This window comes from Clupea harengus, chromosome 2 (genome assembly GCF_900700415.2).
Source record: "Clupea harengus chromosome 2, Ch_v2.0.2, whole genome shotgun sequence".
NCBI lineage: Eukaryota > Metazoa > Chordata > Actinopteri > Clupeiformes > Clupeidae > Clupea > Clupea harengus.
In genome coordinates, this window is record NC_045153.1 from 25,791,915 (window position 1) to 25,819,164 (window position 27,250).

At 40.5% G+C, this 27,250-nt stretch overlaps 1 protein-coding gene across 3 annotated transcripts; it reads left to right on the plus strand.

The window, feature by feature from the left end:
- The first annotated feature begins 92 nt into the window (after positions 1-92).
- Positions 93-27,250, plus strand: scn1laa (sodium channel, voltage-gated, type I-like, alpha). 3 transcript variants are annotated; one of them, XM_031558436.1, is made up of 28 exons: positions 93-721; positions 4,811-5,124; positions 5,914-6,032; positions 6,235-6,321; positions 6,486-6,614; positions 6,824-6,915; positions 8,096-8,314; positions 8,742-8,817; positions 8,945-9,086; positions 9,742-9,948; positions 10,354-10,617; positions 11,234-11,530; positions 11,799-11,815; positions 12,769-12,866; positions 12,972-13,207; positions 13,355-13,528; positions 13,730-14,089; positions 14,203-14,700; positions 17,556-17,691; positions 18,034-18,188; positions 18,955-19,128; positions 19,361-19,480; positions 20,821-21,090; positions 21,850-21,903; positions 22,847-22,984; positions 23,348-23,452; positions 23,762-24,032; positions 24,136-27,250. In XM_031558436.1, the coding sequence occupies exons 2-28, from the start codon at positions 4,864-4,866 to the stop codon at positions 25,329-25,331; spliced, it is 5,895 nt and encodes a 1,964-aa protein (XP_031414296.1). In that variant the 5' UTR covers positions 93-721; positions 4,811-4,863; the 3' UTR covers positions 25,332-27,250. The 3 variants fall into 3 exon arrangements, with proteins under 3 accessions (XP_031414296.1, XP_031414284.1, XP_031414294.1); XM_031558424.1 differs by lacking the exons at positions 11,234-11,530; positions 11,799-11,815 and having other exon boundaries at positions 12,749-12,866; XM_031558434.1 differs by lacking the exons at positions 11,234-11,530; positions 11,799-11,815 and having other exon boundaries at positions 12,749-12,866; positions 17,559-17,691.

A 27,250-nucleotide genomic window follows, 5' to 3' on the forward strand; every position in this document is an offset into this window, starting at 1 on the left:
GCCATAAGAACTCCCTATAAGCATACAAACAAATTGACCTGGACAGAGCTGACCATATGGGTCGGGGTGGTCATCTTTTAGTTTTACTGGACTGTGTGCTGTAGACTACGTACACAGTGATGGCATTTTGCTTGTTGTTTTTGGCAGTCTTGTTCAGGAAACTTATTTGTGAAGCTCAGATCCGCTGTAGCTTGGTGTTATTTCATAAACAGAACATAAATATAGCGGCATATAATGGAAAATAAAAATGCATACAGATCCACTGATAATATCGGATTTAACAAGCTGCACTGAAGTTTCGGTGTTGGATACTGGGACCGTCAGAAGGTGCACCCCGTGGAGACGATTTCATTCGTGGAAAGGGGATGTCTGATCTTGTCGTTTGAGATTGTGCATGCTCAAATTCATCTCCACATCTGCCTAATCGCCGGGACCACACCACTCCTGTCCCCTGAGACTCGGGCGTCATCACAGCTACTGATTGATGAACCACCGGAAGCGCTGATAGCTGCGCTCTAAGTATACTCTAGCTCGGTAACTCGCTGCTCCTATCCTCTGTGTTCTCGTCCAGTACCTTCGTAGATATCGAAGTTCTTTCTGACATTACTTTGCTTGAAGTTTTATCAGCGTTATCTGCGTGAAGAAAAAAAGAAGACTTAAGTGGGTGTTCGCTGAACATCATTTTACGTCGGTTTATAGCAACCTGCTGCGGGTGAACATGGTGAGTAATCCATAGTTGGGATGCTTGGGTGGGATCCAGAGCTACCTATAATCCCCTTCTGTATCATCAAATAGGCCGAGCAAACTTGAGGTTGTAGCTATACAACAGTTCATTGATTAGCTGCATTTTATCTTGAGTACACAGACATCTAGCACATACTAGATAGTTTAGATAGTTTAGAGACATTTCAATGACTGTTTATTATTGTTAGATAATCATTAAATTCCACCATTTTGTAAACGTATAATCAGAAAAATGGTCATCTACAGGTAAGTAGACTCCAGGAGTGTTGATGATTGCTTCGATAGAGTCCTTCTATGCTGCTTTGTAAACTTCGAATTGGCCAATAAAAAAACCGACACATGGGCTACATCTTGATGTTTTAAAATGATTATAGTATTGTCTTTTGAAGATATAGCTTCGTATTGGCAAAATGTAGCTAACAATTTGCAATTATGACGGTTACACCCGTCTTAAAGTATTTGTATTGGCGATTACAAGACTAAAAGTTAGCTAAAAGCGTCATACACACTACGGATAAGAGGACATTTATTGAAAGTGCAATTTTACCATTCTACCACAAGTCAAGTAAGTCAAGTAGATCTGGTCAACGCCCTTTCGTCTGGTAGACGCCAACATTTTTTTTATGATCGGGAGTGCACCGCCGGTTTTAAAGATGGGTAGTGTTAATTTGTGTTGTACAAATCCGATCAGGATGTCCCAACAGAGGGCATCAGTGTATTAAGTGGATACATTGATCCACCTCTTGTAAATTAAACCAAAAAACTATACTTCTAGGTGGCAGTCACTCTTGGTTACCTATAAAAAAAACAGTGGTTGCTGACAGATTTTTTTTTTACCAAAGCCTTCATTAAACCCGAGGCTTGGATATGTTGTATGTGGGACACTGTTTTCATCCTGATTTAAACATGAGATACCGACCAACAGGTGACACATCACAGTGGGCCTGAAAAGTAAAACTGCATGTGGGAGCAAAGCTGTATAGCAGTTCTTCCTTTCAGAACTTGTTGCATCTCTTTGACTGCGAAAAGCTGTCAAAACCTTGTCAAAGAGGTGTTTACAGAAATGGCATCTTGGCAAGAGACACAAATGCACACCAGTGACTCAATCCATTAGCAAAAAGGAGGGGAGTGTGTCTGAGATCCTCAGTAAAGTGCTCTATTAAGGCTTCTCGCTTTCACTTAAATGTCCACACCAAGCTTCTCTGCTGTACAGTAGGATGTGCCTTCCCCAGTCCTTTTTAATGCTTTTGGTGCAAGAAAACACCATCATTGTGGTGGACGGTTCAGAAATATGGACAGCAGCCGTGACGGGGGCACAGATAAAAAACTTGAATTTAATCGTATATCAAAATATTTAATTAGGAATAAAATTACTTTTATTCCTATACCTTTAATTTATTACTGTTACTGACATATAGATGCAGGTGGCATGGTATTGTCAGCTTACTGTACCACTACAGCTGACAGCCCAAGGTCTTACCTAAAGTGTGACACATGTGGACACAGAGAGTGTTCCCGACAGTGTGTCTTTTGTTGTTATGATACATCTACTGGATAAATTGATAAGTCATTCTTTTATGTACACAAGATATGCATGCATAGATATGGTTGTGGTATGAGTACCGTTAACGATAGAAAAGATACTGAGGTTTCCTGTAGTTAAGCATAGTCAGGCTGTAGGACAAAGAAACTGCATGTCACCAATTCATACCGGCACTTCATGCTTAGTACATACTTAGTCCCTAGAAAATAATACAATTTTGTTGTTTTTTTATTTACTTGACCTCTATCAGAATTTTTTTTTTTAGAATAGGGCGCACATGAGCATAAGAGGTTTAAAGTTAATGAGACAGATTACGCATTGTGATGTTTGGCTGACAGCAGAGAGATGTGTGTTTTGGCTTGATGCATTGGATTTTTTTAGCTCTATCTACTCCCCGGGCAAATCAATCTTTTAAATGATTACAAAATACTGGAAGCATTTGAGCCATTGACAACACTCTGCCCAGGGAGGTAAAAATTACATTTTGTACATTTATTTGTTTTAACACCATAGATACTAGAAAATCAGCAACCAGTTCCTGATTTAGTCTCCTTTTAGTTCATGAGGTTTCAGGGAATTAGCCGAAACATTGGGAGCATTAAGTAGAGGTGTTACTCGATGTGAGGGCATTGGAAATACCATTTTGCCATAGTGACATGTGTGTAGCACTGTGGTGGAGCAGTATTTGGTCTGTAAAAGGCAGAGGAGGCACCCTGTCCTGTTGCTGTCTGATGATGTAACAGCACCAGGACGGAAATCCTCATGACTTCTGCCCCCCCCCCCCTGATTTTCGGGACTTCATTACAGCTGTCCATGAAAATGTAGATGCTTTAGAGCTACAGGACCATTTGAAACGCTCAAACAGATGTGACATTCTCAAAATGTCAGCCATCACAGATGAGGAGTTTTTCTAGCAGGGGGTCATGTTGTCAAAGTTTTCTTGCCACCAATTCTTGGTCGACGATTTCATATTCTTGGACTTCACCAATCCACATGAAACCTGGTGTGCTTGTAGCCCCACATGTCTGAAACACAATATAAGGTCTGTGTCCCTAGGTATGCGTTGCCCCTCGTGCTAATGCCCCCTGAATTGGGGTAGGGTCCGAACACTTTTTGGACAATAGCTTGAAAAGGTCTATAGCAAGCTCGACTCTAGGAAGTGCATCACCCTAGCCCATTACCCTTCATTTGTGGAGTGACATTCAACCTTTCATTACTACCAGTTCGCACATTTTGCTTAGACTCATGTGGTACGTCTAGTTTGATTGCCTATTGAGCTCAAATATTAACAATCTTTCATGAAACTAAAACCAAATTGCAGGCTTTGCCTCAAGGTCCTTATAGGCAAGTCTTGCCACTTATCAGCTATCTTGGCAATTTCAGGCAACAAGATCAGGCTCCTATCTAAATGAATGGGGAGAGATCTTAAAAGTACATAACTTGAATCACCATTTAAACTAGACATACTGTAGGCAGCCTAAACAATGTTTCCATAGTCGCTAACTTAAGGCTAAAAAAGTTTGGGTTGATTTGTTTACTGTGCATGTGCACAATCTTGCTGTGCCGCTGTTGCTATAGTAACATTTAAAATGAACAGAATGTTCAGGTGAGGTGAAACATCAGTTATGCCTTTTCCGACAATCTGATTGGCTTTTTATAATACAGGGCGTGACTTCCAGTTTCAGATCCGCCATCTTTTGCATTGCAGACTCCATTCCGCCATTAATTTCTCCCTTAGTGATTTGTGTCCTCCCTTATAATGTCTCTGTCTGCCTTAAAGACTTGATCCCATTTTAAACACTTTAAGTGTTTCTTTTCTAGAAAATACCTCTATGTAGCCATTCATAAAGTATTTTGTGTAGCCATTCATAAAGTATACTCTACGACGTAAGAGACAAATCAGATAGACTGTGCAACAAATCAAATCGGGATTTTCAAAATAAGAAAGGATTTTCTTCTGTTTTAGAAAATAGCCCTGAGCAGACAGTAGGACTATAGTACATGTGGAAACATGATTTGCTGGTGGGCTTCTTGAGAATGCTGTCAGTGGAGAAATTGAATCCACCGAGATTCTCAGTAAGTGTTTCGGTAAACCCATTTGTCCAGTGATGCGATTATAGCAGAACATCTCTGTCTCCCTCATTTTCGCTATGGCCTGTCTGTGTCTCAGAAATGACGGCTGAATTTCTCAGTCTGAACCACGGAACTAAGAGTGCTAAGAGCTGTTGGTTTCATTCTGCACGTGGCAGAATCAGTGGGCAGTGCTGGGCTCTCTGTTTGTTTTGCCTGAAAAACCTTGAAAAAAAGGCAATAAAGTAGTGTGGTATCACAGAGCCAGAGAGTCATGCAGTTGTTTTCAGTAGATACCTCTGTAACCAGTGACATCCAGTCAATATTTCAGCAGCTAATTATAGTACTCCCCCCCCCCCTCCTATCTCTCTTCACTCTTTCACTCTATTGCTCTCACTCCCTCTTTCTTTCTCTTTCTCTTTTTCTCTTTTCTCTCTGTTTCCCCTTTCGCAGCCCTCTCTGATGCAGGAGGCTAGCTGGACTCGCTGAAGGTGCATGATGACAACATGGCACAGATGCTTCTGCCACCCGGACCAGACAGCTTCCGCCCGTTTAGCCGCGAGTCGCTCAGGGCTATCAAGAAGCGCATTGAAGACGAAGGGCCAAAGAAGCCAAAAGACAAGCGAGCCAAAGATGAAGCGACCATCCCCAAACCCAATGGAGACCTGGAGGCGGGAAAAACCCTGCCCTTCGTATACGGGGACGTACCCCAAGAACTGGTGTCCACGCCTCTGGAGGACATGGACCCTTTTTACGGCAACAAAAAAGTGAGTGTTGTTGGTTTTTGATTGGTCCACGAGAGGAAGCTGGCTCGGATCAATTTGTCCTTACTAATGGCGGATTGGTCTCTGGTGCAGCGACCGTGGCCGGTCACTCGTTGCATAATTGCCCACTGGCTGCACAATTACTAGCTGTCCTTTTGGTGTTTTTTTCCTGCCTCTCCCCATTACTGTGATAATTATCATCTGATTCAGGATGCTGATAATTACTTCCCGTGTGAGATTATAAAGTTGTTGCAAACAAAGCAAGCATTATGGGACAACCTAAAGTTATTTTTATCAGTGAAGACACACACACGCACACGCACACGCACACGCACACGCACACGCACACGCACACGCACACATACACACACACACAGATAGAGACAAAGAGGATTTCTGGTGTCCTTAATTTTCCTTCACCTGGACTTGTATAATGGTTTGTTACAGCTGACTTGACAGGGTGGTATGTCATCTATGAAAATAATAAGATGAATCTATGAACCTGCGTGCCCCATCTTTCAGTATTGCAGTAAACATTGTATTCTTCAATTCACTGCTATATTGTTGTTTAAGTGTACATGTAGTTCCTCAATTGTGTTGTTGAGATGCATTTATTTGTTCATCTTTGTGTGTATGTGTGTGTGTGTGTGTGTGTGTGTGTGTGTGTGTGTGTGTGTGTGTGTGTGTGTGTGTGTGTGTGTGTGTGTGTGTGTGTGTGTGTGTGTGTGTGTGTGTGTGTGTGTGTGGGCCTGTACCATATCTTCCTCTGACCCTTCTGCTCTTTCTTTGCAGACCTTTATAGTATTGAACAAAGGGAAGACGATCTTCCGCTTCAATGCCGAACCTGCCTTGTTTATTTTAAGCCCCTTCAACCCTATTAGGAGATTAGCTATCAAAATTTTGGTGCATCGATATCCTTTTCCAAATGCCACTTACATGGAATGTTACAGTATACAGTGATGTGAAAAATTCTTGTTTAGTGTAAAACTTAAGTAGAACAAAGTGCTTACAACAGTCACAGCTAATGCCAGAAATTAGATGCTTGCCAAATGCTTTTGAAAACGTGAATATTCATTTTCTTATGAATGCTTTTCCTTAACTGTGATTGTTTACATTGTTTAGTTTTCTGATCATGTGCACTATCTTGACCAACTGTGGGTTTATGACCCAGGCAGAAAAAAAATGGACAAAGAATGTGGAGTAAGTATTCTCAAACAACCTGCATGTGCACTGTGCATGATGCAATTCCACATCAAAGCTGTAGTATTTATATTTAATATTTTAATAATTTCACCCATCAACATATTAGGTATTCAGCGTGTTGTTTTCTTACACAATAGCCTACCTCTCTTGCATTGTCGCAGGTGGACATTCACAGGAATATACACTTTTGAATCCCTCATTAAAATTCTGGCAAGGGGCTTTTGTGTGGGCCGGTTTACCTTTCTAAGAGACCCATGGAATTGGTTGGACTTCTGTGTTATTGTCATGGCGTAAGTATGCATGCTCAAGTCGCCATTTGTCTTAGAATATGTTAGTTGTTTAAAAATGCACCGAGAGCTGTAGAATATATATATATATATATATATATATATATATATATATATATATATATTTTATATATGGAAAGTCCTAAGTCTGGGAAGTGCATGCTGTTCTAGAGTCTCCAACTGTTCTATAACTCTGCAATTTGATCCTACAGGTATGTAACAGAGTTTGTAGACCTAGGCAAAGTTTCAGCTCTCCGCACATTCAGAGTATTGAGGGCTTTGAAAACTATTTCAGTAATCCCAGGTAAGCAGTGGCTGCAGACAGATGGTGTGCTGCCCCGGCCTGCGGTGTGTGTGTCTGCTCTCCTCCTCGTCTCCTCGTCTCCTCCTCTGACTGCTGCCTGTCCTTCATGCCACTGCATCTGTATCCCTCCCAACCCCTTCCCTCCCTTTCCCGCAGATATGTGACAGAGTTTGTGGACCTGGGCAAACTGACTGCACTAAGAACATTCAGGGTGCTACGAGCCCTCAAAACTATATCAGTCGTCCCAGGTGAGAGCCAGGTGAAAGGCTGAAGGGTGACAGAATAGCCAGTCAGCCTTAACCAGCCCCCTTCCCCCCACATACACCCCCCACCCCCACGCCCCAGTCACCACCTACCAAGCGTTAGTTCAGCTATATAGACAGCCAAAGCAAGAAACAAGTGGGGTTTTTTTAGTGAGGAAGAATCATCATCTGTTTTTTTTTTGTTTTTTTCTCAAATTCTTTTTGATTTTCATCTGCATTTTTTCTCAATCTTGTATTATATAACTAACATATTAAGCCTTGAGAATGGCATTCACTTTCGTTTGCATGAGGTACTGAGCATCCAAAGCCAGCCAGGATGATCGATTGCATGGGTAGTGCTCAGTTCTTTTCTTCCCCTCACTTTGCTTGGTTCTATGTTTGTGATTTGTCCCACTGGTTCTAATCTAAGGTAGTTTTCATCATATAGTTCAATTATTAGATATACACCTCTTTCTTCTCTGCGCTTTTGCACTGCAGTTGTACCCTGAAAATAGAGTACTGTATTGTATAATGTACTTATTGTAGCATATATTTGAATACACATTTTACATAAACAGTCACGGACAAAAGTTTCAGACCACTCATTTCCTGCCTGCATAATGGCGTGTTTTTACTGCGTGGTGTTCGATTGAAAAGCGACTACAATAGGCCGACGTAAGGGTGACGCCACCTCATGCAATTAGTTTCATTTCTGATGCAATCGCTGCGTTCAGAAGAAGAAAGCTAATTTTCTCAAGAGTGATCTTCAACTTTTGCCAATGACTGTAATATTACCGGTTTTAATGGGATGATGAAGTACACAGTGATATATATATATGAAGTGTATTGCCATGTCCATTTGTCAGAGGCTCACATGTAGAGCCTGATTGGAATGCAGTTTACCCACTATGTGTAACTTGCTCCATTTCATCCGACAGGTTTGAAGACTATTGTTGGAGCACTCATACAGTCAGTGAAGAAGCTGGCTGACGTCATGATTCTCACCGTCTTCTGCTTAAGTGTCTTTGCTCTGATCGGGCTGCAACTCTTCATGGGCAATTTAAAGCAAAAATGTGTGAGAATGCCGAACCCCTCCAATTACACCGAATCAAAAATCCTGATAGAAAACATGACGAAAACTATTACACTTGATAAAGGTGAGCATGATTGAAAGACATTCATTTGGATTCATGATTGAATGAAACAAATAAAACATGGTAATACAGAGCAAATATGAACATAATTGTACTTTCAATGAGGTCAGATGTGGATAATCTTCTGTTTATCTATTGTTTGCAGTCATAATGAGACATGCGGACATTTTTTTTTCAGATGCTTTTTGGCCATGTACGACTTGTTAAAAGACTAAAAGTGTATTTTTGTCCACAGACCTTAACGTCATGTACAAACTGCCTATATTATAGGCTTTATAGGTGTCTTTTTTGTTTTGTTTTGTTTTGTGTTTTTGTGTATGTGTATCACCAAAGTCATTTTTCTTTTTGGCATTATCTGCTGTATAACTGTTTCTGACAATTCTCACAGGGATACATTTTATAGTCCTGTCTTCTGCTGCATTTTTTCCAGAAAACTACTACTTTGCCCCAAATCAAAAGGATGCCTTGCTGTGTGGATTAAGCAATGACACAAGCAGTGGTGCTGGGTAAGACTCCAACAACCCGCTGGATGATACATTGTGCCCATATAGCCTGTCTCTCCGTTTCATACACGTGTGCGTGCAGAGACCCAGGATTTAACAGAGGAAGTATTTGTAAATTAATCTGTTCCAGGCAGTGCCCAGAGGGATATATGTGTTTAGCAGTGGGTCCGAACCCAGACTACGGATACACGAGCTTTGACACGTTTGGCTGGGCCTTCCTGTCTCTGTTCAGACTGATGACACAGGACTACTGGGAGCGCCTCTACCAGCAGGTGTGTGGACTAGCTGCCTGACTCATTTAGATGAGAAGGTTATTTCAAAGGATGATTTGTGTGCAGTTTGTTCTGGTGCTTTTGATGAAGTTTAGGGCTGGTCTACATAATACGGAGGGCATCCTTTTGTCTTGGATAGCTTTCATATAGGCTATTCGTACAAGTGCTATTGTCAATGCCTTGTACAAACCCATTATTATAGTGAACAGGTGTGTTTAACTTGAGAGCAACCGTTTTGTATGTAATGAAAAGGATAACCACACAGAGGTTCTCAAAGCAAAAAAGCTTATAGTTGAGTACTTAATTGGTAAAAGCTCAGCCTATTCTGTGGTTGACAAATGGCTGAGCTGATAACAATGAGGATAATGAACTTAGCATGTGAACACACAACATTGCAGGGTTCATGTCCAAAGATCCACTCTATCATATACTTCTCAATGACTTTTCATTAGGACACACAGTAGAGATCTCAGAAGTGCCTGTATTCTTTAAAGAGACTCAAGGCCTTTCTCTTTCTCTCAGAGCTGGCCAGTTTTTGAATGCATGTAAATTGTTGTAGTTTCACCAGAACACAGTCATGGCTTAATTGAGCTTGGGCAGGAAGAGTTTTTGAGGCTTGTAAATGGCAGGTGTTCTGCTGGGTGTTTGTCTCTAGACCCTCAGGACGGCAGGAAAGCCCTACATGATGTTCTTCGTCCTCGTCATCTTCTTGGGCTCATTCTATCTGGTGAATCTGATCCTGGCTGTGGTTGCCATGGCCTACGATGAGCAGAACCAGGCTACCATAGAGGAGGCCCTGCAGGCGGAGATGGAGTTCCAGGCTATGCTGGAGCAGTTAAGAAGACAACAGGAGGAGAGTATGGTATGGAACAAGTTACAGTCAAACAGAGAATATCTTGATCTACTGTGTACGAGCATAATTTGTACTGAAAATTTTTTTTTCCAAGCTAAAGGAAAATGACACTGCTGTTGACTGATAGCACCAGCCTATGTTGATAGTGGCATCAGGGGTTTAAGTAATCAATCATATTTGTAAATATACTGGCAGGGGACAATATTTACAGCTTGTTGTTCCTGAAACATGAACCGTATTACAATTGGTTTGAAACAGACTGAAAAGAATACAGTATTGGCCATATTTCCCTAAACTAAATTGGCATAGATCGGTCGGTCGATAAATAATACTTCAAATCATCAATCACATTTTACTGACTAGATCTTACTGTGATTTGCGTGTCTGTGTATCTGGCTCACTCCTGCGTAACAGGTCATGACCAAAATAATAAGCGATGGTGTAGAGTTGAACGAGGGCTTGTCGGAGTCATCTTCAGAGGCCTCCAAACTTAGCTCCAAAAGTGCTAAGGAGAGGCGCAACCGAAAAAAACGCATGAAGCGCCGAGATGGGGAGAGGGGCGGCAGTGAGCGGTCGCCGAACTCTGAATCAGGAGAGGACAGCGTCAAAAGGCCCGCTTTCCGTTACTTGGACGGCAGTCGCCTCTCGTACAAGGAGCGTCATTCATCCCCACATCAGGTTAGAGTGCCCGTTTTTGCTGTTTGCCACTTGGACTGGGTAGGGCAGGAACATGACGTGACAGGTGATCAGTGGGTGAATGGATGTTCACATATTGTTCTTCATGTCATTGAAAGTTTTTATAGACACTGTAGATATTAATAACAATTACCATGATGTCTCTTCAAACACCAAGATTGTGCCTTTTTTCCATTGACATTGCTCTTTCTTTACATCTATCACATGCTGTCAGTATACTTTTATATATGGTTTTATTTCAGTTCTTTCATCTTAAATTCCATCATAGATAACATTGTTTTTATCATCTATTTTGTTATTGTCATCATTACTTTCTATTGGTCTTCTCTTTTTTCAATCATCATCATCATCATCATCAGTGGGAAAGCATCTGCATTTACTTGCTGTTGCCATCTTTAAGACATTTTTTGCATTAGTATGGGTACCATGACCATTCATTATCATCACCATTTGATTCTTTTCATCACATTTTCATCATCATCATTATCCTCATCCTAGTCATTGTCATCAGTTTCACCGTAATCACCAGTCAACATCAGATGTGGGCCTTCCCTTTTGCAATATTCATCCAAGACTGAGGCATGTCTTTCTCTCCCAGTCGATCCTGAGTTTCCAAGGATCCATTTTCTCACCTAGACGGAACAGCCGGGCTAGCGTCTTCAGCTTCCGAAGCGGGGCGTTCAATGAGAGTGATTTCGCCGACAACGAGCACAGCCCCTTTGACAAGGGCAGCCGACGCAGCTCCCTCTTTCTGCCGCAGAGGCCCCGCTTCAGCCACCGGCTAGTGTCCCTCGGGGGGGCGTCTGGGGGATCGCTCCCCTCCTCACCCCATTGCCTTCAGGTGCCAGTGGTGACGATAGACGGCCCCTCGTCTGGTGGTGAAGTAAGGCCCTGTGTTTTTATGGGCTTATGCAGAGCCAAATGTATTTGTCAGTCGTCATGACCTCATGTCTGCAAGAAAGGTGGTGATGGAGTTCATTTCCGATGTCCGTTTTTGGATTCCTTTGTTATTGTTTCTGTTCTTTTTACCATCGGATTTTAATTTTTTTTTTTTTTTTTAAACACAGTATCCAGATGTCCACAAAACATTTTGGTGCTAGGAACATTTCCATGCAGCTGAATTTAGATGAAGAGGGTGTGTGGTAACAGTGTTACTAGATTAGACATTTGTCACCCAACTGTATAATATTTCTTGACTGAATGTAGAATGAATAGATCATTGTAACCCTGAATGTTGCATAATTTCCTTCAGGTTCAAGTGAATGACATAGTGATATCAACCTTAGTACTATAATTAGTAATTGCTATCCAATGCATACTAGTTTGATACTGTCATGTGATGAGATGGCAGGGCGTAGATGTGAGTAGAACTTTATTATTACAGTAACTTAGCTGTTGAAATATAGTAAACACTAGTTTAAAAGAATACAAGAATATGATGTATCATAGAAATCAATGGTACAGTTTTCTTTTTATTTCCTTTTCATTCTAAAACATTTTTGGAAGCTGCACATTTTCATTTTCATGTCAAGGATATTTCCTCCTTTTATTTCTCCTGCACAACCATAGTTTTTGTTCTTGTTCTGCTAAATTGATTTGATTATATGATTGACGTTTTTAGTTGATTTTGTTTTAATATAAGAATGTTTTATTTTTGTAAATGCCTGAAAAGAATGTTATACAGATACATATATGTTCTTCAGGTGGTGTGAATTTATTGAATTAATGTATACTCCCTGGAACAGAAGTTGACTACCTCTTGCTGACCCTACATCAAACATATCCAGTGACTATCCCATGTGGTCCCCTACCACCTCCTTATGTTGTGTGTTATACTGCAAATAATGCAGTCTTCAGCATGCAAAGTGTTTTATTCACTCATAGATGGATCTCAAAGAGCTAGAATTGAGAACATTTGTAAAGCATTTTGGTTGGGAAATGAGAATGTAAGGTTAGCATACATGTACTACTTCAGATACTTCAGAATCTTTGCGTGTGGGGGTATTTTGGATGGACGGATAGACAGACAGTTAGAGCTAGCACTTTTCTATTCATTTGGAAGATGTGCTAATGCTTGCTGCTGACTGTGCTTTGAATTGTTCTCCATCCCAAGGATTCTCCAGGTTCCTTCAGGAGGGTCAGATATGGTTCTAGCTCTGCAGACTTGTTAGATGACCGGGCCCTAAGGCAAAGGGCCCTGAGCGTGGCGAGTATGATTTCTCAAGTGGAAGGTATGTCTTCTCTCTGTTCCTAGCCGAAGTCAAGATTAATTTTGTTAGTACAGTCCACCGCTAGGGAACATCTTTTTATAATGTCCCACTGTCTCAATGCAACAGAACTTGAAGAGGCAAGACAGAAGTGCCATCCATGTTGGTTTGAGCTTGCCAGAACTCTTCTCATCTGGGACTGTCCCGTATGGGTGAAAATCAAGAAACGCGTCTACCGTGTTGTGAAGGACCCCTTTGCTGATCTGGCCATTACCATCTGTATCGTCCTAAATACAGTGTTTATGTCAATGGAGCAGCATCCAGGAACAGAGTTGCTAACACGTGTTCTCTATGTAGGAAATCTGGTAAGCACTCCATATTTGGCTTGTTTTTGTTTTTGTCAGTTGATTCTTGCATAATTAGTGTTAAATTTGTCATAATGAAGGAATCCATTTATTTTCTTAATTTATCTCATTTTTGAATGTCTTCACTGATGATGTTTCTATTGACAGGTGTTTACAGCTATCTTCACTGCTGAAATGATTTTGAAGATTATAGCTATGGACCCATACTATTATTTTCAAGAGAGATGGAATATATTTGACAGTGTTATTGTCAGCTTGAGCTTGATGGAACTTGGGCTGGCAAATCTATCTGGGATGTCTGTTCTCAGGTCGTTCAGATTGGTAAGATAAGCCTCCCAAATCAACATTAGATTTGACGGCCAATAGACTGACTATCTACTGTTTTTATATTTTTTATTTTACAGTTTTAATGGGCCGTACAGTTTTATACCAACATTACTGGTTTTAAAGTCTAACAATGGCATTGCAGTGTTTAAGGCTATTCAAATTCTATTAACTGTGAAAATGAATTTGTATTCACAGTTGAGGATCTTCAAACTTGCTAAGTCATGGCCCACTCTGAATATGCTGATCAAGATCATAGGGAACTCAGTAGGTGCCCTGGGCAACCTGACCTTGGTGCTGGCCATCATTGTCTTCATCTTTGCTGTGGTTGGCATGCAGCTGTTTGGCAAGAGCTACAATATGTGCAAGTGCAAGATCTCATTAGATCTCAACTGTCGACTTCGCTGGCACATGGAAGACTTCCCCCATTCCTTCCTGGTTGTGTTCCGAGTGTTGTGTGGCGAGTGGATTGAGACCATGTGGGATTGCATGGAGGTACACGGCCCGGTCATGTGTATCATTGTCTTCATGATGGTCATGGTCATCGGAAACTTGGTGGTATGTTAGTTGGACACCTGTCTCTAAGACTGCTGAAAGCAAGCATATTTACACCGCAAGTATGTCTTTGAGTCAAACATGTGTGTGTGTTGTGCTTTTTTGAAACACCGCAGGTCCTCAACCTCTTCCTCGCACTGCTGCTCAGCTCGTTCAGCGCGGACAACCTGACAGCCGTGGAAGATGACAGCGAGACGAACAACATTCAGATTGCCGTGGCTCGGATTCATAGTGGCATTGTTTGGGTGAAACTCAAAGTGCGTCACTTTTTTCAGAGCCTCTGCATAAGGAAGAAAAAGCCAAAGAAGCCCTTGGTCATGGTCAAGTCCGGGGACGACCATCCCAAGGACAATGGGATCTACTTATCCAACCACACCACTGTGGAGTTCACCAAAGACCTGGACTGTATAAAAGAGGGCAATGGAGTGGCTACAGGGTTGGAGGACACTGCAGAAAACTACATCCTGTCCAACGAGGATGTCTACTTGACTTTCATCAGCAATCCGGACATGACTATCTCAGTGCCCATAGCTGCAGGTGAATCCGACTTTGAGAACCTCAACACAGAAGATTTCAGTAACCAGTCGTCTGATATAGAGGATGACATTAAAGAGGTGAGTAAAAATGAGACTGGCTGAATGAGGTCTTTGTAGTTTGGCAACTCACCAAACTACACACACACACACACACACACACACACACGCGCACACAGACACACACACACACACACACACACACAGACACACACACACACACACACACGCACAGCTAATATATAGCAAAAGTCCCATAAAATGGCTCTGAGCTGCAGCTCATAGAGGATGCACGTGACACATAAGTCTTTCATATTGATTTTGTTATGCATTGTGGTTACGCCGAACAAGTGCTCTTTTTAACCCTTGCCATTAAAATCTACCTGAATTATTCTTCTTATCCTCCTACCCAATCATCCTTTGCTAGGGAAAATGGTTGAAAGGAAACATCCAACCCTCTGAAGAGGAGATAGCTCCAGCGCACTCTGCCTCAAATTAAAACAGTCACAATTTTAAATGAAAACAATCATCAAAGCTATAGTTTTGATGATTGTTTTCATTTAAAATTGTGACTGTTTTAATTTTAAACTAGTCTAATCTAAATTGAAAATCTTAACTAAAAATCTAAAAGTCTTATTAATTAGAAGTGAGTGATTGCTGGTTTAGCATTACAATGCCCAATATGAATTCCTCATTCACAGGGTTTTTAGCAGTGTAGTATCAGTCATTTGTTGCATCAGTACTGCAGCAGCACCAAAGCACTCAGTCCAATGACCAAGTCAACCACTATTAGCCAGTAACATTCCAGATCCCTTGAGTCACTAATTTCTGCTGTGACCCCTTATTAACCCTTAGAAACAGGAAAATCTCAGTCTCCAGATTACATTATCTGCCATTTGAGGCAGAGTGCGCTGGAGCTATCTCCTCCTCAGAGGGTTGGATGTTTCCTTTCAACCATTTTCCCTAGCAAAGGATGATTGGGTAGGAGGATAAGAAGAAGAATTCAGGTAGATTTTAATGGCAAGAGTTAAAGAGAGCACTTGTTCGGCGTAACCACAATGCATAACAAAATCAATATGAAAGACTTATGTGTCACGTGCATCCTCTATGAGCTGCAGCTCAGAGCCATTTTATGGGACTTTTGCTATATATTAGCTGTGCGTGTGTGTGTGTGTGTCTGTGTGTGTGTGTGTGTGTGTGTGTGTGTGTGTGTGTGTGTGTGTGTGTGTGTAGTTTGGTTCTTGTCTCTCTGTGTGAGGTGTAACACCTGAATTATGACAATATGCAAATGTGACTGCAGTACTTTTGCCCATAGACAAGGTGTCATTCTTTGCAGTGTGCATCTTACATTGCTTAACTCTATTTGTAATTGCAGCAGTCTGAGACACTCTCACAGTGTCCAATGACAGGAGACCTGTAAGACCCCTTTATTATACATACCACAAACCATATTGCATACTGCCTGCCCCATTGTTTTTTAAATATATATCAATATTCCATTTCTCTGCCTCAGGATATGTCCATTTCCCCCATCTCATAAGCAGTAGCTTATGTCTCGAATCCATTTACATTACTACTATCTTTATGATGCAAGGCTTCTTTGTCATAGCTATGACAGGGAAGTACTTGTGTCATTTGATAACTTTGATATCCTATGATTCTTTTCTTGATTTTTTTTGTGTTGGTTTGGTTCCTGAGACTATTAGGACATTCACTATTAGGTCACTGTTAGGACATTGTTTTGACACCAAGGATAGGTGTTCACACAGGATGATAAATAGGTATTCTTTTAACTATAATATTATTATAACTATTATTATTATAATACGTTTTTTTTTTATTTCATACTGGGATGATGAAAGCACTGACCTGCGTTGTGTTTGAGGTGTAACATTGATAGGACTTACATTTCATCTATTTTTATTGTTAGTACATTATATAAACCTTTAAAATGTAGTCAACCTTTACTGTGGAACCTTTCAAAGTAAATGTCACATTAAAAAATTATAAAATAAAATAGCCAGCATTTTGAAGAAATTCTTTTTGCTGCTTCACCCAGAAGCAGTTACTGGACCTAATTAAAGGTGTTTGCAGTGAGAGTGGATTTGACTCGCATGCTGACATCATTCCCACATGCTGCATTAGCATTAGCATTAGCATTAGCCATGGTCACATGATGCACAGCTGACTGCTGGTGCACAGTCCTGGGAGGCAGGTCAGGCAGTTATTCTCACACAGAAAAAGCCCTTCAATTATAGGCGCCCTTTAAGGTCTACATCAGCACCAGGAGTTAAATGGAGGATGGTTGTCATGTCATTTTATAACACTGTCACGTAAAAACTGCTCAGGGGGTGACTACAAGCAACCTGAATGCCTCCCATGGGCTAGTGCACAGCATTCTGTTTGGCTAATGCAAATAACATAATTGAGGAGTGATTATAACATCTACAACATCTTGGAATGAACACTTGTGTTTTCATGTCATCTATTTTGAGACACATCAAGGTATCGTGGCTAGCTGGTACGCTGGACTTCATTTCACTAGACATGAAAATACTGAGCCACATGAAATCACACCATGTCTTACTCGGGTATCACAGAAATGAGAATGCAAAGTTCATAATGCATGTGCCATTAACAAGCCAAATCAATTTTACCCACAGTCTTTGGATGGAACGTTGTAGAGGGCTCTGCCAAATATGTAGTTATTATTCACCAAGGCCTCACCACGCTCACTAGCATATCAAACATCTGTGGGTACTTTTGATCCATAGTGCATGAAGTATTTACCATAGAAATGATCAGTACTATCTTTATCATGACATACTTAATTTTAGCAGTCAAATGGCAGCCATGGTTAGGGTTTCACACTTTGAGTAAAGCTGTAGCATACTAAGTTTCAGTGCTTTGATCCTGTTATCTCCTGTTTGCTCTAGAAGATGGAAGAGGAGGAGGAGGATGCTCAGTTCAGCTCTTCAGAGGGTAGCACAGTAGACCTCAGAGGTAACGGTGGAGAGTCAATGGACCTGGAGCTGGAGGAGTCAATGGACCCTGAAGCTTGTTTTACAGCAGGTAAAGATGGACAGTGGTACGGGGGGGGGCGACAATGGTACAGGAGGTAGAGAAGTCGGTTGCTATCAGAAGATTGCTAGTTCGATTCCCTGTCGAAGCGTCCTTGAGCAAGACACTGAACCCCTAATTGCTCCTGTGTAAATGTAAAATGTGTATACATCCTTGTAAGTCGCTTTGGATAAAAGCATCTGCTAAATGAATACATTTTTTTTCATTACATCTTTATAGGAACCAATGAGAACTTAGTAATAATGCATGTCAATTTACAATGAGGTTATAAGTAAAGAGAATTGCCATGCATGCGTTATTATATATATTTTTTGTTCTGTTCTTGCATATCAGGTTGTGTCCAGAGATTCCCCTGCTGCCGTGTTGACATAGAGAAAGGTTTCTGGAAGTCATGGTGGACCCTAAGAAGGACATGCTTCAGAATTGTTGAACATGACTGGTTTGAAAGCTTCATCATCTTCATGATCGTGCTCAGCAGTGGTGCACTTGTGAGTGACTGACGTCATGTAGAATATTCTTATGGGTCAATATTCCCATCCAATAATGTGTACTTCCTTGTATACTTGTTTTAGGCAAGGTTTCAATTTTGCAATTAGCATAACTTTTGTTTGACAAACAATATAGCTGGATATACTGTAGGTCTAATCAGGGATGCACCTAGACATTTTGAGGTTGTTAAAATTTCAAGGTATGTCTTTGTAGGTAGCAAGGTTCTATAACATCTAACTGATCTAACTTCAGCAACGATATGCTATTGAATGGCTTATTAGCAGAAACAAAACCAAAATAATTATTTATCAATCAATTTCTTCCAGAGGGGCAGCTTAGCCAAAGAGGGTAAAGGAAATGTTGCTTGGGCGACTTAAGCGCAACATTCTGCATGTGCATAGTCTAATTGCAAAGAAACATATGCCTAGTACCAAAGCCTTGATATTCCCATAGCCCAATGAAAAAGTCTGACTATGCATTTGCAAGCATGTATTGTGTATATAGTCATATATCTTTTTGTTGTTATAAATTAATAGTGTAATTATAATTAACTGTGTATTTAACAACTGTGTATTTAACAAATTAACAAATATCTCTACACCAGTTGAGATATTTGACTAGATGGGCAAGTTTCTTGTTATTGAATTTTAGTTTACTAATTTGCATTTTCATACATTATTATCCATATGTAAATATACTGTCCCATGAATGGTTGCTTACTAATCTAGTAATCTACTGGTCATCATTCTGATTTTTCCCAATCAGGCATTTGAAGACATCTACAATATCCAGAAGCCAACGATAAAGCTTATCCTGGAATACGCCGATAAAGTATTTACCTATATATTCATCTTGGAGATGTTGTTAAAGTGGGTGGCCTATGGATTTGTCAGATACTTCACCAACTACTGGTGCTGGCTGGACTTCATTATAGTTGATGTAAGTTTCTGTACTCTCCACGTGCCATATCTGACTTTACATTAGGGTCAGCCTCAGACAACTCAGCCACAATGTAGCAAAGGCTGCCTGATGCTTTTTTTCAAGTTTGTTCTTCACAACGTTGTGTTTTATCTGATTTAATCTGATGGAATCTATCTGAGTGAGAGTTGAGAGCCGACAAAACATTGTCTAAGTCCTTTTTAATGTCCTTTGGGTTGTTTTTTGTCTTCAGATCTCTATAATCAGCATGGTGGCCAACGCTCTGGAGTACAATCAAGGTGCAATTAAGTCCCTGAGGACACTAAGGTCTCTAAGGCCCCTCAGAGCCATGTCACGTTTCGAGGGCATGCGGGTAAGAGCCATTGAATCTATGGCACTCACACAGACATACAGACACAAAACACCCAAATGAAAGGACACACACACACACACGTACACAGTCATAGTCGTTTTTTGCAAGCATGTGCATGTGTGATTAATTACAATGCTTTTCCTCACCCTGCCATCCTTCTCTGGCCAAATGTCTTCTTTTTTCAGAGCTTTTGAGACCTGAAAAAGACCTGAGCTTTTTGAGAATAAAAATCACTGTCAGGGGGAATGTAATCATTGTATACCAATTGAATCGACATGACTTAATGACCTACCCATTCTTTTAAAGTCTACACAACTGATCACTGGCCCCTGAATTTAGCAAGACCTAGCCTTGTTTTGGCATCTGCCCGAAAGAGTATGTGTATAATCGTCAGTCAACAGTCTGAAAAAAAGTAGCTTTAATTATGACAAAAGGAAAATTATAGACTTGGCTGCAGGTTTATTTGAGACTATTTCCCTCATCCTACTGAATAGCTATAATGGAGCAGTTGTGGCTACAGTAAGCATGCAGATACCTCAGTTTATGTAATGGGGTGGGGGAGGGGTGTCGGGAGGAAATCAATGTGTTTCCTATTGATGAAATGTTTGCATGTTTGGTGGGTTAAGTTTCCAGAGCTGCTGTGACAGTGGCCTGTCCTCACGTGGTAGTCACTGGATTCTCCTGTCTGCATGCTCGCCTCTCTTCTCTCTGCAGTTATATTGATGTTTCTCGTTATCTCGCCTCACACTCTCTCTCTCTCTCTCTCTCTCTCTCTCTCTCTCTCTCTCTCTCTCTCTCTCTCTCTCTCTATCTATCTATCTATCTATCTATGGTCTCTTCTACCTCTACGTCTCCTCTGAAACTGTACTGAGTTTTGGTGTTGCTTACCAGGCGTGGATTTAACATGATTTTTTTTTTCATGTGTCATTTTTTTTTCATTTGCAGTTAACAAAATTTTGTGACTTCACCGTGCCTCTACAAGGTTTTTTCTGCTTTGTTGTCTCACTTTAACTTTACACACAGTAAACACCTTAACAGTGACCTAGGCATATGACTTTCCCTCATCTTTTCCTCATCTTTTTTCCGAATACTTTCCTCTGTTGTTGTTTTTGCTTTAGTTGTCAATGGTGTGTGCTGTAATTCACTCTTGTGTCGTGCAGATATTGATATGTACTGTACACTGGCAGTATATCACTTCACTCTTGTGTTTTCCTATTTTCACCACAACCGAGTCAGACTATTTGAGTTAACTAATGTCTAAACTAAAAAAAATAATGTATCACTGTCACGGAAATCAGTGTTAAAATATTACAATAAATAATATATTCTTTTGCCTTTAGGTGGTGGTGAATGCTCTGCTGGGAGCAATTCCTTCCATCTTCAACGTCCTGCTGGTCTGCCTCATCTTCTGGCTAATTTTTAGCATCATGGGAGTCAATTTCTTTGCCGGAAAATACCATTATTGTGCCAATGCTACCACAGGAGACATATTTCCCAGAGAAATAGTTGCAAACAAATCAGAGTGCAACAAGACAGATGGGGCTATTTGGAAAAACGTCAAGATTAACTTTGACAATGTAGCTGCTGGCTACTTGGCCTTATTGCAAGTGGTAAGGTTTTTCAATGTCACAGTAATTTACCAGAAATGGTGTTCTAGGGGGGGGTCAAAAAGTTGAGCAAGACAACTTAGCAGTCATTAGATGTAATCAGGTATGAGTACTGCAACCGTGGTTTTCTCTGCTCATATCCTGACAGTAAAATAATGGTTGTAATGGGGATGCAACTGGACTATGTCCATCCTGACACTGTAAAGGAGCTACATTTTGTTGAAACTTGTTTGTATACTATCAGCATAGGCAATGTAGATTAAAGATATGATTGCGAGTTAGGGTTAAAGGGATTAAAGGGTGGCTTCCTCCATAAGTTACATTACATTTCAAAAGTTGCAAACATCTTTTGCCTGTAGAGTATTTTGAACACTGAGTTTACATCAAACTTACAAACAGATAATGTTGTTTGAAACCCAATTAGACAAACTGCCATGATTCCTTGTTGTTACTGATCCACTTTTAATCCTGACCTGTCAAGGATAAAAGTCAAGAAAAATTCTCGCCCACTCCACCTCTACGACCCTGTTGCAGCCCAAGTGGTTTGGCCTTAGTGCACTCACAATGAACCAGAACCAGATTTGGCTCTGTTTTCAGTGCCTCTCATCAGTGCTGTGTATTGGGTGTAAATACAACAACACAAATGCATCCCGTCATTTTGTTACTATTAGAACTGATCTATAGAAGGTTATAGATCAGACTAATTGTTTGCCACATTCCATAGTGTTTTTAATTATTGCTTTTTTCTTTCTCTGTCCCAAGGCAACGTATAAGGGCTGGATGCCAATAATGTATGCTGCTGTAGACTCGCGTGCAGTAAGTTGCTTATGTGGCTCATTTTTTTAAAAAATTAAAAGATAATGGTCACTTATTTGATTTGGGAAGAGTCAAGGAGAATTGCTATTTGCACTTATACTCTCAGAATGTTGAATATGAATTCATGTGTAGTGGAAACAAGTCAAATATTTGTTGGTGTTGACAATATGCACAGATAGACAAATGGCCATATCATGGAAATACGTAGAGCATTTTAAAACAGGGAAACGAAACATTCAGCAGAATCAGTGGTTGCAATTGAGTGAGTATGGTGCAATAAAATGCATGTCTTTTTGTGGGCTTTTAATGCATTTATACACTGTACTGTATGTGGGAATTCAATTCAATTCAATTTGATTTATATACAATAAAACAATAAAATTGTTTCAAGGCGCTTTACAGAGCCCAGTGCCTGGACCGCCTCAATGGCTCAATTGTGCCAAAATACTATACCCATCTACTAAACGAAATACACATATGGTACATATACCGTATCGCTTAAGTAAAATATTCTGTTCAGTTAAATTCGCTGCCAGTTCAATAACTGGGTGGTCAGTGTTATGATGTTATGATTATTGTTCACTTTAATTTTCACTACTGCACATTTCCAAGACAGCTGTTGGAGTAAACATTAAACTGATCATATCTGAGATGTTAACCACACAGAAATAAGATATTGCTGTCCGTGGTTTAAAACACAGATTTACATTCCACAACACAACAAAGTGTTTTGCTCACACACACATAACGCGTCAGTCCACATTTGAAGGCACCTGATACTTTGGTGTGCGATGATACTACCAAATTGAATTTGCCCCGTAATTAGATAATGTAATTAGCATTCAGTTTTTGCGGGCAGATTTTGCATGTCAATGACATAAGGCCACAGTGTTTATTATGTGTTGAATCATGTTGTGGGTTTTGCTTGCTTGTCTGTCTGCAGGTGAATGACCAGCCTGTGTTCGAAGAAAAAATGGTAGCTTACGTCTACTTTGTTGTGTTTATCATCTTCGGTTCATTCTTCACCCTCAATCTCTTCATTGGTGTCATTATTGACAACTTCAATCAGCAGAAGAAAAAGATAAGTCTTCTGAAGGGCATGCACTGGCTCATGAATCCAAATGTCCCCTGCTGATACTGTTCTGTTACATTCATCTGTACTTGACAATAATAAAGCACAGAATTCAATTGAATTCATCTTCACAGTTTTCAGTAAAAAATTACAGATGTCTACACCTAATTATGCTTTTCATTAAAAGGCTTGTTGCAAGTAGTGCCTATTTTGAAACACTTGGGTTCTGTCAATTCCAACACGTTTGTCTCCAATAACATATTAAACTTTTCATTGCCTTTATTCTACAAAAGATTTGGATGTTTGCAATAACAAATGTAGAATAACGGTATCTGTGGCAAGTATTTAACTTGTATGGTTTTCCCCCTTTACTTTGGAGGTCAGGATATCTTCATGACTGAAGAACAAAAGAAGTATTACAATGCCATGAAAAAGCTTGGATCAAAGAAGCCCCAAAAGCCCATTCCTAGACCATCAGTAAGTCAGTAGTAACATTTTGCCATTGAAAAGTTCTCAATTTAAGGCCATATACAAGGCATGTGAAAAAAAAAGCACCGGGCCTGGTTTTATTCCTTGTGTTAAGGTGTCTAAGCATCATACTACTCCTGAATATCTATATCTGTTCAAATTGTTGAAAGAGTAAAGCAATGTGCATTTAATATTAACTTTGAAATGCCACACACATAGGTCAGTGTCATGTATCATGTAAGTTACTTCATATTCTTAGTAACATCCACATTGTTATGCAAACTAAATTAGACTGCTTGTTTTTTTTTTCCTTTCCAGAACATGATCCAAGGATTTGTTTTTGATCTCATTACCAAGCAGGGTTTTGACATTTTGATTATGGTTCTTATATGCCTCAATATGGTAACCATGATGGTTGAGACAGAGGACCAAAGCGACGAGAAGACGGAAGTCCTTAACACAATTAACTTGGTGTTCATCGCACTGTTCAGCTCAGAATGTGTCTTAAAGATGATTGCACTTCGCCATTACTATTTCACTGTCAGCTGGAATGTATTTGACTTCATTGTTGTCATCCTTTCAGTAGTTGGTAAGTACTGATTGTGGACCTGTGTTTCAAATGAGCTATACGATAAAATATCATTGGCTTAGCAGGACCCTGTCAGTTTCATCACTTCCCTCTATTCTTCCAGGTTGTTTTCTTGCAGAGGTGATAGAAAAGTACTTCTTCTCACCCACCTTGTTCAGAGTCATTCGCCTTGCCAGAATTGGCCGCATCCTCCGTCTCATCAAAGGTGCCAAGGGAATCCGGACTCTTCTGTTTGCTCTGATGATGTCACTGCCAGCCCTGTTCAACATTGGGCTCCTGCTCTTCTTGGTTATGTTCATCTATGCCATCCTCGGCATGTCTTTCTTTGCCTACGTCAAGAAGGAGGACGGCATTGATGACATGTTCAACTTCGAGACGTTCGGCAACAGCATGATCTGCTTGTTTCAGATCACCACCTCGGCTGGGTGGGACAGCCTCCTGTCTCCGGTGCTCAACACTGAGCCGGACTGCAACCCGAAGAAGGAGAACCCCGGAAGCCGTTACACAGGAGACTGTGGGAGGCCGGCTGTGGGCATCGCGTTCTTCGTGAGCTATATAATCATCTGCTTCCTGATCGTGATCAACATGTACATCGCCGTCATCCTGGAGAACTTCAGCGTGGCCACGGAGGAGAGCGCCGAGCCGCTGGGAGAGGACGACTTTGAGATGTTCTACGAGGTTTGGGAGAAGTTTGACTCCAAAGCCACACAGTTCATCAACTACAACAAACTGTCGGATTTCGCAGATGCTTTGAACCCGCCTCTTCGCATGGCCAAGCCCAACACGGTCCAGCTGATTAGCATGGACCTTCCCATGGTGAGTGGTGAGCGCATTCACTGTCTGGACATCTTGTTTGCCTTCACCAAGCGGGTGCTGGGTGAGGGTGGTGAGCTGGACATCCTGAGGGGACAGATGGAGGAACGTTTCATGGCCTCCAATCCCTCCAAGGTGTCCTATGAGCCAATCACATCCACACTGCGGCGCAAGCAGGAGATCATGTCGGCCATTCTCATCCAGAGGTCCTTCAGGAGGTTTCTGATCCGGCGGACTGTCAAAAAAGGCTCCAGCTTATTTAATTTCAGGGAGGAGGATGAAGAAAACCCCCCGAACAAAGGCTCGACGGACAAATTGAACGAGAGCGCCTCCTCGGACAAGGGCTTGGACAGAAGCCCTTCCACACTGTCTCCTCAGTCCTGCAACAGTGTGACAGGATCAGAAAAAGACAAGTATGTGAAAGACAAGAGGGAGCAGGAGGTGAAATGTAAAGACAATGACCAGGGAAGTGAAGGAAGTAAGTGAAGGAGCCACATGCTTTTGTTTTTGTGGCAAAAAATTCATAGCCCTCAAATGTTACAGCATCTAAACTCCCTTCTAGCTTTTGGATGTCTGTCAAAATAACAGCGCCTGCAGATTGCTGCAATTAAAGCTGACTGTTGCTGGCATTCTTAGGCATTTGGGAAAAACATCCTGAGCAGTTAATATATATATATATATATGAGGAACATGATGGTGGCTCATTCCAAAGTGCTCTAAGTGCTGTGGCTGTTTCATGTCAGCAAACTCTGTATTCTTCAGCAGCTCTCAAATGTCACTGCTGCAACCAGTGTCCGTCTTCAAAATGCCGTACATGTTTAAATTATATGTCATTTAAAAGCTGTTTTAATCTGTTATTGACAGTATGTAAGACTATTTGACATGGTATTGACAATGGGGCGACTGTGCTGTAAAAATAAGGAACATTTTAGCTTAGGAAAAATGCTTTAATTTTCAAAGTGCAAAAGATGAAACATCTTGAGACTTGTGTGTTCATCTCTTGCATGAAAGCCCATGGCTCTCCATACACTGTGTGAGGTTTCTGTGATGGAAAGCTGAACTGCTCGAGGCTATGAGCATATGCCAGTGGTTTCAGGCCAGCTGCACATAGTACAAAAAATGTTGATCAGAACAACAGACCGATCCCACAATAAACTATTCTTAACTACGGTCCAGCTTAAGGCAACATGTAGCAATCTTGGCCCTCTGTATGACACCTGATCTGGAGGGGTGTGTTTCTTTTACAAAGCATCACCGACATTCTTCTGTATTGTGAGCATGTCTTGTTTTCCCCCCGATAAAGCTTGCGTTCTCTGGTGTATGGTCATACCTCCCATCAGCAAGAAGGCTTTGGGTCCAAAACTGGTATTGCAAAGTACAAAATTAAAGGGGACAATGAAATGGCAACCATATTTAGAGCTTGATCTATATGTTGCTCTCATATGTATGAATTATTTACTGTAGATATATAAATTCTAAAACATACAATATTTAAATGAGTTTCTTACTATATTGTACAATTTGTACTACTATGTATTATGTTTATATTGTTTAAATTTACAATGTATGTCATGAAATACATATATATATAATTGAATGTGCATAATGTATTATATTGTCCCTTTTGTGTAAGCAAATGCACCTATGCATTTTGTTGGGAGTTCCTTGGTTTCACTCTATTCCTCTCTAATTGTAGTAATATTGTAATATATACATTTTGTCTATTTACTTTGTAAATATTTATTTGAAGAATTGTTTTTTGATTTATATGACGGTATGTATCACAGTCTAAACTGCAGTTTTTATTCAGCTACTTCCTCAAGTGATCCAGCAAAAGAGATGTATAAATGAAATGCTGTGGTTATTATTATTATTATTACTATAATTATTATTGACATGTGCTATATCTCATGTCTTATATTGTTCATGACAAGCTAATAGCACAAAGAGTAAATAATGATTTCCAGGGCAGATCTCGAGTGAGCAAGGCAGGATATGATTGTGGCAGTGCATGGAATGCATGGAATTTAACACATCCTTCATGGACACTTACATTTGTTTACATTTTTATATATGTGTTTTTTCATCTCGTCATGATTTTCCTTTTTTTCCATGATCCCTCTGCAGAGACCACATGACATGTTTAAATTGCAATGCTAAGTATATTATAAATGTCACACTGGCTCATTATGCATGTAATAAAAGCATTCATTATCTGTGTATAATTTATATGCAAACAGTATATGACATGTATATGCATGTGATATATTTACAAATAATGAATGTTTTGTTTGCACAGACACACCATCTTTTATAATGTATGCATTATGCTTGTAGTGAATAATGGGGCTGCATGCACAAGACTGTTTTTTAAAGCCAAAAGAATAAAGATGCCATGTACCTCA

Bases quoted from the DNA above. Each gene is read 5' to 3' on its own strand.
- scn1laa (XM_031558436.1), top strand. From the start codon at position 4,864: ATGGCACAGATGCTTCTGCCACCCGGACCAGACAGCTTCCGCCCGTTT. The intron at 6,033-6,234 runs ATATCCTTTTCC...GTGATTGTTTAC, and splicing joins ATCAAAATTTTGGTGCATCG to ATTGTTTAGTTTTCTGATCA. The intron at 24,033-24,135 runs GTAAGTACTGAT...CTATTCTTCCAG, and splicing joins TGTCATCCTTTCAGTAGTTG to GTTGTTTTCTTGCAGAGGTG.